This window comes from Perca flavescens, chromosome 1, assembly GCF_004354835.1.
Source record: "Perca flavescens isolate YP-PL-M2 chromosome 1, PFLA_1.0, whole genome shotgun sequence".
NCBI classification, from domain to species: Eukaryota; Metazoa; Chordata; class Actinopteri; order Perciformes; family Percidae; genus Perca; species Perca flavescens.
The window spans coordinates 22979867-22994116 of NC_041331.1; the positions used below are offsets into that span (position 1 = coordinate 22979867).

At 38.7% G+C, this 14250-nt stretch overlaps 1 protein-coding gene across 1 annotated transcript in view; it reads left to right on the plus strand.

The window, feature by feature from the left end:
- Positions 1–14250, plus strand: part of tub (TUB bipartite transcription factor) — a 42803-nt gene continuing 28553 nt past the window's right edge. Inside the window, exon 1 of the mRNA XM_028582808.1 lies at positions 1–246. Within this exon, the coding sequence (XP_028438609.1) occupies positions 191–246 (56 nt within the window). The 5' untranslated portion in view covers positions 1–190. The remainder of the gene's footprint in view (positions 247–14250) is intronic.

Here is a 14250-nt window from a genome sequence, read left to right on the forward strand (position 1 = left end):
GGTATAGCCCAGGAGAGCGTCTGACTGCACTGCACTGCACAGCCTCTGTTGCTCATTCAGTTAACGGCGACTCCTTGAGTTCGTGTTTGGTTTTGGTTTTAGTGAGGACGGAGAGACGAGCGTTTGCGCTTTCATTTTGACGTCTGACCATCCAGTCCAGTCCAGTCCGCAGCTACAGCTAGCCGGAGACATGGAGGGAGTCAGCAGCAACAGGAGCATGTCTTACAGTAGGTGGAGTTATGACAGGTAAGCGAGCGTTGCCCGAAATGACAAGTGTACGTTCCAAAGGCTAGTTTTCATCTTTGCGTTTCGTTTGTTTGGTCAAGCTAGGCCGATATTGTAAAGGTTGGTGGGGACTCCCTCATGCGCAATTAGTTGACAGGTGCAACGGTTTTGGAAATGAGAGATGCGATGTGAGTGTGTTAAGTCGCCTCAGCATCACACTGTGTCTGCTGGCAGATATACAGGGTGGTGTTAGCTTCACTGTAATTCCATGGTGTATTGACAAATCTCACACTGTCCTAGGCAGCATCATCACCAAAACATTCACATAGGATCTGGTTTGGTGTTTATGATACTCATGGCTTATGTTACTCATGGCAGAATACTCAATAAGTTAATCTATCTATCTATCTATCTATCTATCTATCTATCTATCTATCTATCTATCTATCTATCTATCTATCTACTGACTTGACATTTTATACTATAAGTTATATGTGCTTGAGAACTGACAATGTTTATTTTCTACTAATAACAGTGGTAGAATATCTGTGTATACAAGCTAAAGTGCTTCAATCTCAGAGCTGGACTTAATAGTCAAGAATTTGGCAGGCTATGTCTCAGCAGGGGGTGCGACTGTGATCAGGACAGTTTGGCACAAATTCACACAGGCATGTGGAGCATGAAACACAGAGAGCATAGATTGTTTGTTTTTTAACATGTAATAACCTGTGGAGCCGTGGTGGTTGTCAGCCTCAGTCCTCCAATAGCAGCATTTTTAGAACAGTCATTTTTGGAAGGAATTGAAAATAGGAGCATTTGGAGGATTGCTTTCCTAGGTGTGATTTACACACACACACACACACACACACACACACACACACACACACACACACACACACACACACACACACACACACACACACACACACACATTTCATAAAATGAGTATCATTCTGTGTGTGAGTGTGTGTGTGAGTGTGTGTGTGTGCGCAAGTGTTGGGTGATGACATAATGTCAGACAAGTGTAATTAACTTAGTCAGTTTGAATGGTCACGACTTGGAAATGGCTCTAATATGGAGGAAAACCCATCGTAAGTATGTCCACTACTCATAATCATATTAATGCATACATAATGTGTCTCCACCAGGTAACAGCACAATAAATTATTTCCAGGAAAACTTACTAGCCAACACACATCAAAGCATACAGTTCCTGATAAGCTCACCAATTCCTCCTCAGCCAACAATTTGGAATACAGTGGCTGTTTGTGGATATACTGTGGCTGTATCATTGATCACCAGATGCTCCATCAGTAGAGGAGGCTTTACCCTGATCACACAGTATAATTGGTATTCTGAATCTGTGCTTGGACATCCCGAGAGACTGCTGCCAGTGCCAGCGATCTTTTAGCCTCCTAAGATTTCTCACATTGTGGTGAAATCGTGTTTTCTGTGTTCAAGCAGCTTTAGACTGTAAGAGGTGCCAGGTTCTGTTCATTAAAGGAGGAGTATTGTTTTCATCCAGAAAACCAATAGCTTTAGTATGAGGGATTCACTTTGCAGTACTTATTTTTCAAATACAGGTGAACAGTTTTTGTTTTTTTGGGTAGGAAAATCAGCAGCCTCAAAAGAGTGATGGTCCTACTGGAGAAAATTAAGTTAGAACAGAACATTTGAATTGATAGCTAACACTTTGTTGAGGCCAAAATCAAAACAACCCATAACAAATTGAAATGTTAATGTGAGACTTTCTTACAGCCAAGACATTAACATTAGCATCAAATCATAATCACTATTCCTTACTAAAACCCACACTAAATACAATACAGTTGCAAAACATTTTCCATTCGACTAGAAGGCCACCTCTTTGAGATTTGTGCATGTGTTGTTTTCTCTTGTCTTTATACTTTGGCAGCCAATCTGTACCATAAAAGATCTTGTCAAAGAGCAGTCAGCTCTCCAATGGCAACACATGTGAAAAGGAAGAAATGGCATCTCTTATGTGCTAGCAACACGGGGCCCACTTGAGTTAGGGGGGTGAGCACATACATGCTAATATATAGACACACACATGTCTGTATTTCCCCCTACAGGGCCCCAAAGAAACAACCAGGGCACCTATTTTTCTGATGTTTTCACTGATTAAACCGTCTAAGGACCGTGTGGGTGTACATACTCTGCTTGTCTGACCCTCCTATTAGTTTTGTAGTACCTGTTAGCGTAGGAGAAGCTATTGGTTCATAAACTTTGGTGACCTCACATAATTTGTCCTGATATTCAAAAATAGTTGTCCCTATGGCAGCAGTTGATAAGCTTAAAACATTCATTCCCTAGCTAAAGGTTAAGTTACTAGATTCATACTGAGCTGGTAGTCCCATTTGAGGTTGACAGTGGTGGAATGTAACTTAGTACATTTACTCAAGTACTGTACTTAAGTACAAATTTGAGGTACTTGTACTTGAGTCTTTCCTTCTCAGGCCACTTCTACTTGTACTTCTCTACATCTCAGAGGCAAGTATTGTTGTTTTTAATCCACTACATTTGTGTGACAGCTTTAGTACCTAGTTACTTTACAGATTAAGATTGTTGCATAAAAAACATATGAAAAGCTTTTTAAACTACCTCTAACAGTTTATACACGTACAGCTGAAACGATTAGTTGATGAATCAGTTGATTGAAAGAAAATGAATTGGCAACTATTTTATTATGGTTATTTCATTATGGATTAATCTGCTGATTTATTTCATTTATCCATTATTTGGTTTGTAAAAATGAGTACAAACCTTTAAATTATTAAAATGAAAATCAGCAAATCTTCACATTTCTGTAGCTGGAACCATTAAATGATTTTGCATGAAAAAGGACTAAATGATCCGTCGGTGACAGTCCGATACAAAATAGTTTCAAATGGTAAACAGTAAAATCCTGCTTCTACAATAATCTCAGGATATAACATATACTTGTATAACAAGTCACAGGGGTTCTGCATTGAGTATGTTTACTTTTAATACTTTTAAAGTACATTTTCCTGATTATACTTACATACCTTTACTTACTAAGTAACATTTTGAATGCAGGACTTTACTTGTAAAAGAGTATTTTTACAGTATGGTAATTGTATATATACGTTCACCTAAGTAAAGGATCTGAATACTTCCTCCACTACTACTTACGATACTCGTAAGTATAGTAAAGCAAAATAGTTGAATAAGCCTACTCATACACAAAGACTCTCCTACAGTTTTGAGTACAACCAGCCTAACTGATGTGTTTTTGCAGGCATTGTAATTTATGGTGGCGTCTGTGCGTACTTGGGCCTACAGCTAGTATAATCACACTGTGTCCTGGCACCCACTCAGTAAACACTGTGTCCTGGAGATGGAGGTGCAAGGTGGGCTGACAAGATACAATTCACAACCTGAAGAGCTTATCAGAGGACAGAATGATCATGTTTTAATCAAAGACAGGTTAATTTGAATTGCATGGTAAACATTGTGTTCCACCATTCAAACTGCATAACTGTACAGAAAAAGGAAAAGCAATGATCCCAATTATTAGTTAAAAACATCTCTTGATATAAGAGATGTCAATTCAATTTGAATCAAATCAAACTCCAGAGGCCCATTATTTCAGGGTCTTTGTTTTGTTTAATCCTTGACATGTCTCTTTTGAAGCAAATGATTTGTTGTTTTAAATTGGTAGGAATTTGGGAATAAATGTGCACTAGGGCTGTGCTTGATTGAAGAAATTCTTAGTCGACTAACACTCATTCAATTGTATCGACTAATCGATTAGTTGATTTAATCGACAGATCTGTAAATCTGAGTTTCTCCGCAAAGAGTCATGCAAAAGCACCACTTTAATTCTTGTGTTTACCAGAGATGTGCTCGTATGTTTCTTGGAAATAAGTCATTCAGCATGAAAAAAGCATAAAACATGACTAATCGACTAAAGAAATCTAAGTTGACTAAGACCAAAACGACCGATTAGTCGACTAATCGACTAAGAGGTGGCAGCCCTAGTGCACACTTACACAATTTTACCACTGAGCTTCTGTTTTCTTTTTTTTTTGTTAATAATTCTTTCACATTTCATTAGATGCCGATCGCTAGTTTTGGTTTCACACAAAAGCTCATGTCTCATTGATGTCAGTCTGGCCAGACAGCTGAGATCAAACTCAGTGACCTACGTTATCTTCATAAAGGTAAGAGAACATCTTTTCTCACAATATCTGTGTCATTCTGCTTTGGTCCGCCATACACGCTATGCTGGCATTTTTCACGCCCCAAAATGTCACGTCTCCAGAATGGATGAAGCTGAAAACGCCGGTTTGGTGTTTTAGTAAGGACAGGACATACAACGGCGTACAACACTGTCGAGGGCTGTAGGTACATATGTAGCTCAGAGGGGTTAACCTGCTGAGACGCAGCAGAGTAACTGGGATGTGACTCACTCCTTACCAGATTTTACAGTTTTTCTACTGTTGCAATGTTTTAGTGTCAATGTAGATCTGTACGAAAAAGTTATAGTGAGGATGCACAATGCATTCACATGTAAACATTGTTTCTTGGTGTGGAAGCAGTCTGTGTTTGTCGGGAGGCTTTGTTTTGTTTGCTCAGTGGTCTGTATTATTGATACTGATCTGAACCAAAGTATCAGACAGACAAACAGACGGATCGATGGAACAACAAAGAATAATCAGATTTGGGCAGTGTTACTCGTAGGGCAAAGATTGGGTTAAATGCGTGTTTCACAAAGGTATGTTATTATTCAGCAGTGCTGCAAAATCCCTAATCTACAAGTAGTAAACAAAGACTCTTGCCCCGACTGTCTGACTGAACCTTGTATTATTCCGACTCTGTATACTGTCTTGAAGTGAACTGTGAATAAGCAGAGATTTGATATTCAAAGTCCAGTATTTTGGCTCTACCGCTTCAGATTTCTCCCCGTCTTCAGAAATATGTAGAATGGTGACAGCACAAGTCACTTTTAGTGCTGTGCCTGTCCGAGTGGAAATATTAGGTTTTGGATTCAGAGATAACTATTGCACAGCATTATAAAGAGAGATGAGCCTGGAAAAGGTACCGTTTTCTATGACTGCTGCAGTACAGTGTAGGAGAGAAGCTGAAGTGACAGCTGTGTCCGGACGTCCACTCCGCCTGCTGTGAGAGCTTGTCCACAAACCCTAACGATGATAGATTTTAGAGCATCCCAGCACTCTGGCACGATATACTGTATCATGTTTAGAAGTTACAATTTACTGTGACAGCTATTGCTTTATATTAAATAGTTTTGGGACACCACAACAATTTAGCTGTGTTGGTGTTATGACATGCTTGTGGAATATTACCCCTTTTTGCAAATCTGGATGAAAAATGAAGTTTCATACCTCTCAATTGTTTCTGGGGATCAGGACTTCAGGTCATTTCCCATTTGTCAGACCTGCTGACTCTCCAGCTCAACGATCCCTCTGCTGTCATTATGCAGTTCATAGTTTAGTTACTGTCCACCTGATTCTGCAGTAACCACAGTTACTGTAGGAGCCACATATTGTATGTTGTTTATGGTCTCATTTATATTATATTTATTGATTATTATATTGTGCCCTTATATTGTAGGTGGTGGGTGTTTTCATCGCGGTTTGAGCGGAAGTGATAACATATTTGTTTGCTTCACCTGTTCACCTGGGTTTTTTGGGCTTTGACAGAGAGGGGGTGAGCCTGGGAGTGAACACTTTCTGTTGACTAACGCGTATATTTCAACTCACAAAGTAACTTTAAATTTGGTAACTGCAGTGCTAGTTGTATTTTACGTGTGGAGGAATAAATCATTGCAATACAATCTTGAGCGCGTCACAGTGTGTTGATGCATCTCTCAGTGTTTAGTCCCTCACAGCAGCACTTTGTTGGACTGCTTACAGCCACCACAGTTACCAACAAAGCCTTTAGACAATGCTGCTACATCTCTTTTTTTCTTTTAAGATTATGTTTTGGTTATGGCATTTTTTTTTTATGAGACATTTTTTTTTTTATATATTTTTTCAAACATACAGAACAGAGAAACACAATTGAACATGAACAACAACCCTCTCCCACCCCACCCTCTGCGGTCTTGAGGAAACAAAAAACAAATAAACAAAAACAGAAATCACACCTTGCCTAGTCACTCTCCTCTAATTCTTGTGATGTTGAGGTCATCAGGACTGATACCTGTGCTGCTGTGTTTTTTCATAGGTCTATAGTCAATGTGGCTTTGTTAATCCTTGCTGTAGAGAGCTCAAGCATAACTATGTCCAGAAAATACGCCAACCACTGTTTTATACAAAGCAAGTGGGGGGGGAGCCAGTGCTGAGCTATCATTTTCTTGGTCGCGGTTGATTCAGCTAGCCAAATTTTGTTCTGTCTCCCAAGTAGGTGTAATTTAGAGTCATCATTAAGTAACAAAACAATGGATCTGCTGGTGATTTGGGTTCTTGGAACAGTGGGAAATGTTGTCCCAAACTGTCTCCAAATTAATTACGTTCCCCTCCGGACTCAGCTCTCGCTCCCATTTCTTTAGTATTGTGAGTTCTCCTACGGATACTTGCATCAGTTTAGCATAAATCCCGGACACTAATCCTCTCACCGGAGAATCAACAAGCCCTTTAATGATTGGGTGCATCTCAAGACACAATAACATTTTAGGGCTGATCTTAAGCGAAGTTAAAGGAAGAATTTTTAAGCCTTTATTTTTAGAGGTTAGATGCAGACAGGGGAGAGAGAGGGGTAATGACATGCAGCAAAGGGCCACAGGTCAGAGTTGAACTGGTGTCCCCTGCGTCGAGGAGTAGACCTCAATATATGGGCGCCTGCTCTACCAGGTGAGCTACCCAGGTACCTATGTCTCTTGTGCTTGCAGCACTTAGCAAATGGCTGAGATGATTTGTAGCTGTGCCCCCCCAACTGATGAAAACCTATGTGAAACTTGATGGATATAGAAATCTCTAACGACCTAACCAGTTCAACACCTCTGTTGGGGTTTTGGGTAAGCTAATTGCAAATGTCAGATGTTTCCTGGTTAAGAAATGTTCTTTGGCCATCATTAGTGGCAACAAAGCAGGAGTTGGCATTTAGTTTTACTGTCCACATATTTTCACCTGTCACACACACACACACACACACACACACACACACACATATATATAAACCCGTCACAAAGGTCTTCCAGGAAAAGTTTAATTTAATGCAAAACAAACAAAAAAACTGTTTAAATGTATTGCATGATAATAGTAAATGTGAATGCTGATTCTGTAGTATTAAACCAATCAAGTTGATGAAGGTGATTTAAGGTAACAAATCAATTTTCACTGATTTTGTTATGTTGTCATATAATAACATGTCAATTTATTTTACAAAAATCATAGCATTGCTGCTTAGCCGATGTCCACATTTTGGTCACATAACTGTTTTTGAGATGTTACTTGTTGGACCATCAGTTAGCAACAAAACCAGACAACATAATGAATAAAGTGTACAGATATGAGGTAAAGAGGGAAATGGAGCGTGTGCTTCTGGATCCACTGAGGTGAAGCTCAGAGGTTGTTCAGGTGGAGATCAGAGGGAGTTTATGAGGGCGCCATGGCAGAAAGGCAGCCAGCCTGTCAGCCCAATCCTTCCTCTGTGGTTAAAAAGGAAAACATTGTATTGTCTGGGGAAACAGTGAAGCCAGCTGAACTGCTGCTGTGGTTTGAAGCTGCACCTCTTATAATGCAGCTGACAAGTTGGATCTGACATCAGGTGCAAAGGTGGAGAAGCTTCCTTTCTGACATCTCCCTCTGTACTTTGGCTCTCTGTTGCTGTGAGGGAGCAATCGATGTCTGCTGTTGCAGCGATGTTAGCAGGCCATGAGCTTTGAAAGCAAGACTCTAAATGTACACTGTAGATGACGAGGTCCCTGTAATTGTTCTAAAAACAAAGATGTCCTTTGTAAAGGAGCAGTTAGCTAATATAAATACAGTACTTCTGACCAGTGAACAGCCCTCAAAGCTGTAATGCTACATAAACTATCCTTCCCTCGTCAGAAATAAATGGTCTTATTTAAATAGATCCATTCATGAATCCATTTGTATCTACTGCATAATATATATTCATATATTATTTACACATCTATTTAAATTTGAAATTGATTATTTAGATCAATGCAGCTTCAAGCTGAATGAACCCCATAGGATGCCCTGCAGATTTTTCAATGTACTGTCTTATTTAATTCTACTTACATGGTATGATGGTATTAATTGCATGCCAAAACCTTCTAACTGAATTCAAAAACATTGTATGTGCAATTATATAAAATACAACAAAATCTCAGCAAAACAATTTATTGTATCATCTCAGCAAAGCTAATCCATCTGTGTCAATCAGATTAAGCTCCTGATGGGGATTGATAACATTACTTAATTTCCTTTACTACAAACTATGGTTCCCCACAGATACCATACATTTTATAATTATGTAATTCCATTTACTTTATAAACTGCAGTAATGTATCAATCTTATCTCGGTCCAGTAAATGTCTAAATCAGAGAAAGTAGTAGTTTGAAGAGTTCTTTTTCTTGTTCTTCTTGATTTATGGACGTAATACATTACAGATGCAGATAACAAAAGACAATCAGCTACATGGAGCCTCTTAAATGTCCTCCGGTCACACTTGATGCTTTTTTATTCCTGTGAAGAGTTTGAAAAGATGATCTTTGAAGTGTGACAGCGTGCAGAAGATGCAGATTAGAGGTGTGGAGGTGTTTGTGTGAGACAGTTTTCCAAGGCTTCAATAATTTCTCAGTAATGCATATTGTGCGTTTAAACAAATGGGTAATAGTCCCTTATTCTGAATCTCCAAACATTTCATTTGTTACCAGCTTGTTATAAGCAGCCATTATTTACAAGAAGCCTTGGATTTTGAATGTCTCTAAGATCAAGGATTTTAACCTTAACAGAAAAGTCTACACACAATAACCTCATACTCATGTCACAAAAATGCTTTTTAATTTCTCAAAGAAAAACAGCCAACTACGAAAATCATTATATAATGCCAGTCAGTATCAGTTGAAACCAATGCACTAATATTCTATTTCTTATTTTTCAAATCTTCTCTGCCTGAAGTAAAATCAAGTATCACCAAATGCCATCACTAAAGGTAACCTTTTGTCTGACCAAAACAAATCCCCAGTTTCATCAAAGGAATAGAATCGCCTATAAATCACAATCGCTATATAAGTGGTGTGACGGTGTTGGTTGCCTTGTCACTTTGATGCATTTCCTGTCTTATTAAAACAGAAGAGGTTGTTGGTTCTCCTTCACATCAAAGTGGATTTGTGTTAAAATTACAATTTGAGCAGCAGGTGTACCTTTAAAAGCAAGAGTCTGAAGCAGCATGACAAGCCAGCTGTGCCCTTGGCCCGTAAAGATGGCGAAGAAAAAAACATTAAGAAGGCAAATATACTTTATAAGACCAGTACCTTGTGTAGGTGTGACCATGTGCTTCAGGGGTAACAGCCATCACCACGGTGTGTTGATCAAACACAGAAGACACAACTTCCCTTTTATCCAGTTTGATGAATGTGTGTGGTCTACAAGGAAGTGAGACACAAGGACCACAGCGAACAATTATAGTTATACAATGAATATGTTTGTGACAACACTAAATAACATATACAGTAGCTAACACAGCGCATTCATATCAATAGAAGACTATATGATTTCTTACTCTTGTGAGTGCTCAAGTTGACAATATCCATGAAAGGCTAATAAGCTAAACCGAGTCATACACATAATTTTACAATGTGTTGCATATTTCTTAACACATATTTGTTAGCTATATATTGGATATAGCAAGAACACTTAACACACTGAACTGAATTCACACATAAGAATCACAAAATCACATAATCAAGAAATAAGTGTACAGGGGCATATATTTTTCGCAGACACAGGTAATACCAAAGCAAAAACACACTGTAAACTGGTAAATTGAATGTATTACTGCTAACTACATGTAACTCCTGTTTTTCTCTAGCACTGGAATTAGGCCACACAACGAGGGTCGGCTGATGAACAGGGCATGATTAAGTCTACTCTCACCACAGAGTCTCTTATTTACTTGAGTAAATAAGGACCCTTTGCCTTTCCGTAGCTGGCTAGATTTAATTACATATAATACATCTGATCTGTGATAGGAGAGCAATCATACAGTAGGGCAAGTAAATGCTTTCTGTGTATATATGTGTATGTTTGTGATGCTCCATCAGCATTGCTGTTGCATTCTTTTTTTTTTTTACTCAGATGTCTGGCATTGTTTATTCTCCATATGTTTGTACCACAAATGTTGATTACTTACATTTTCCTACTGACTGAAATCATTTGTCATTATTTATTAAAAACTGTATGTTCAGTATGCACAGTTTTCTCCTGCAGTCTGCGCCGATATGTATATTCTTCTGTTATTTCACCTTCATGTGTATCAGATACACTCTGAAATGGATTAGTGTCACAGGCATGTCTGTAAAGGTGTAAGTCATACATTTATGCAGGTACTGACACACATGTTAACACAGTCATGTTGATATATGATACATATACAGTATACAAACGTAAATACTCATGCATATACACACATATCTGTCCAGGAGTACACACAAGTGTTGTACTCAGTGTTGGGAAGGGAAGGTTTGGTTGGATACTGAATTGGTGACACTACTCCTAAAACTGTGGTGATTGTATAGATATTCTGTGCTGCCGGGTTGAAGATGTGTGTGCAGCATCCATGTGTTGGCCAAAAAATACACTTAATACCCTTTTTTATGAAATTGCTTCAAAGTCTTCAATACATATATTATGTAAGTCTGGACAGACGTGGATGTAAACTGCAACTTGACTGGTTGGCGGAGGCATACAACCACAAGGCAGTACTTCTAGTACTTATCTCCATCCTTTCCTCATAATTCTGTACCACTGGTGGATATGTGTGGGATTTGCATCTGGAGCTGGTTGCTATGGTGAAACATCAAGGTTTAAAATGAAGAAGTGGCATCAAGTTTTTTTCAAAAATGAGGTTGTGTGTGTGTGTGTGTGTGTGTGTGTGTGTGTGCGCAATTATGTATCCCCCATCGATGACCAGACTGTAAGTGTGAACACATGCAGCTTTATCTCCTGCTGTCCCTTCATTACTCAGGAGAGAATGAACATCATACTGTTGTCATGCTGGGTCTAATTTTAGTCGTTCTGCTGCTCTGTGTTGAATGCATTGATTAATGCTGTTGATATATTTGTATGTACTCATAGTTAATAGTGAGAAGCACAAAAAACACAAATTTCAATGACTTAAAGACCTCAACCAATCAATTTTAAAACAAATAAATAATATATTATGCAGTAAATACTCATAAGAGAATAAGTACAGACAAAATTAGTTATAACCATTAAATTAAAACTGATCTTAGTTATTCTATCCTACTTCTTTTGACAATAACAAAGTTTATCATATGCAGGTTTTTTTTTTCCAGCAGGTTTTTATTTCAAAATTTTTTTTTTTTACAAATTCACAACACAATTTTTCGTAATAAGAGTTTTATTTTTTTTTACACCACTTTTCACACTCAAGTTTTCCTCTGTTAATCAAGACAAACAGGTGGGAGTCAGTTATGATTGTGTGTCCGCTGAGTCAGACCAAAGCAACAGCCAGACACAAAACTGGATCTGTCCTGTTTTTCTTGATTTTTTTAATAATGTCTTATTCATCTATGTAAAACTGAACACTTTGACTCGAGACGAGAGATGAGATTATGAATTTTGAATATATCTTAACTTGTAACAGATTCATACTGTATCACTGGGCACTGGCTTCAGGTGCTGATCAATCACTGGGACATTGTAAGGTGCAGTTTGGTGACCAGCCCTTTAACTTAACTCTGGTATACGACCATTAGTTATATATTCATTTGGATGCACGCAGCGGCCCCACTGTGTTTTATCAAGCAGTCTCGTATTGTTTTCCTGCCAAGGCCTTCTGAAGATCAATATGAGATTGAAACATTGCCTCACTTTCTTAGGCAAAATAATCTTAATAGTCAGAAAGGTGTCCTAATTAATAGCAGGAACAAACACATGTACACAAAAACAGTATGTTGTTCAGAGCCAGTGCAAAGCCAGGGTGAAGAGTGTCACTGTCTTTCTTTCATTTTCCTTCTAGCAGTTTGTCCTGAACATTTAATGAGTTTCTCACTGTATACATTGATAACCAACAGACTGTTCTATAATGACTCTCTGATATGAATGAAAGATCTTTGTCACTGGCATGACTAGATGGGAAAAACTGAAAAAAACATGTATGCCTAGCAATACTCTTGTATTATTTCTTGATCTTTATTCGATTGAATCTGTTTTAACGACCATGATTATCTTATTTTGCTTGTTTGCGCTGGAAAGAGTGGGAAAGAGCCAGTTATCGTTAAGGAGACATGAGGATAGAAAGCCTGTTAGGAAGGCTTTCATCCCCCACACAGCAGAGAAAGTTATTAATAATAATAATAATAATAATAATAAGTAAATATCTCCAACAGCAATTACCGTCAAGGTGCTTTTGAGCAAGGCATTTGGTTTTTATCTGCTCAAAAACCTGTGACTGTAGATTTGTGATTGACTGTGACCGACTTTCATTGTCAACGTGATAGGCTACATTGGGTTTCATTATATCATGGTTTCACTGGTCCAGCACTGTAAACGTAAAGCCATCTTTGTTAATGTGAGTAAATACTTAAAGATACTTACCATTTACAACACTAACATGACAAATACATGAATGGGACTGGCACACTGTGTTCAGCAACTATATTTCCATACCATTCAGTGCTGTTAGCTCCTGTAGAAGAAAGTGCGTTTGCAGTAACTGTGAATTCCCCTCGCTCACACAGAAAGTGTGAAGCTGTTATTGTAGGGTTTGTGAAGCTGGAAATGCTCAGCTTGTGCTATTGTACAGCACCTCCATGTGTCCATAAGTGATCACTACACATTTCTGTCACTGTTCAATGAGTCCCCCTGTTGGTCAAGAAAAAATAAACACTGTCATGATGTTGCTGTACGCTGCATGCACAGCCAGATGTTGATTAATCACAGCTATGGCAACTGAAAAAAATGGTAATTGGTTTGTGTTTGTGCATGTGTGTCTTTTCTTGAAACAGATATTAGGGTAACCGGTGAGCTTTTAAATGATAATTAGTCTCCACTGTTGCCATGGTCACAGGAGCTAACTGGCAGAGGAGCGTGTATCAGAGGAGGCAGCATGACACACAGAGAAAGACATCAGCCACCGCAATCTTGCAAAGACGCTGATTTAGGATGCATGGGCTGCACACATTCACACCACATCGCTCCCTCCATTTCTCTGTGTGTCCATGGAATTAAAAACAGTCGTTAGCACCGCCCTCTCAGAGTCACAATGACACAGTCAGCTTCATTTTTCATGGAAAGGTATTTCAATTGAACATGACTTCACAGTGAACAAGCTGTAGCAGTGTCATTTTGGTATCGTATGGCTCACAATTTCCTGCTTTTATCTACAGTAATTTGCTCGTGTGATTCATAGTATGTAATTACCGAGAGGTTTCCGAACCAGAGATGATGGCCGTGAGTGTGTGGCACTGCAAAAACTCATTTTGGAACAAAAGATAAAAAGGAGGAAGCTAAGTACGAGCAGAAACAGCCTAGAAACAGTGAGTCACATGCATATAATTCTCCAAAGATAGATGCAGGACTCACACTGTAGAGCACCTGACAAGATGACACTCTCATTTAACATCTCTGCCTCTCTGCTGCCCTTCTGTCAGCATGGTGTGAGGTAATGTGCGTGCGTCAGTCTGTATGGGATGTAGTTTGTATCCTCTGTGTAAACCAAAGACGGGCCATTAACCTATGAAAGGACAAATTATGCCTTGATTTTTTTTTTTTTTCACTTTTCATGGTCTGTTAATGCCCACACAGTGTGATGAAAATGTA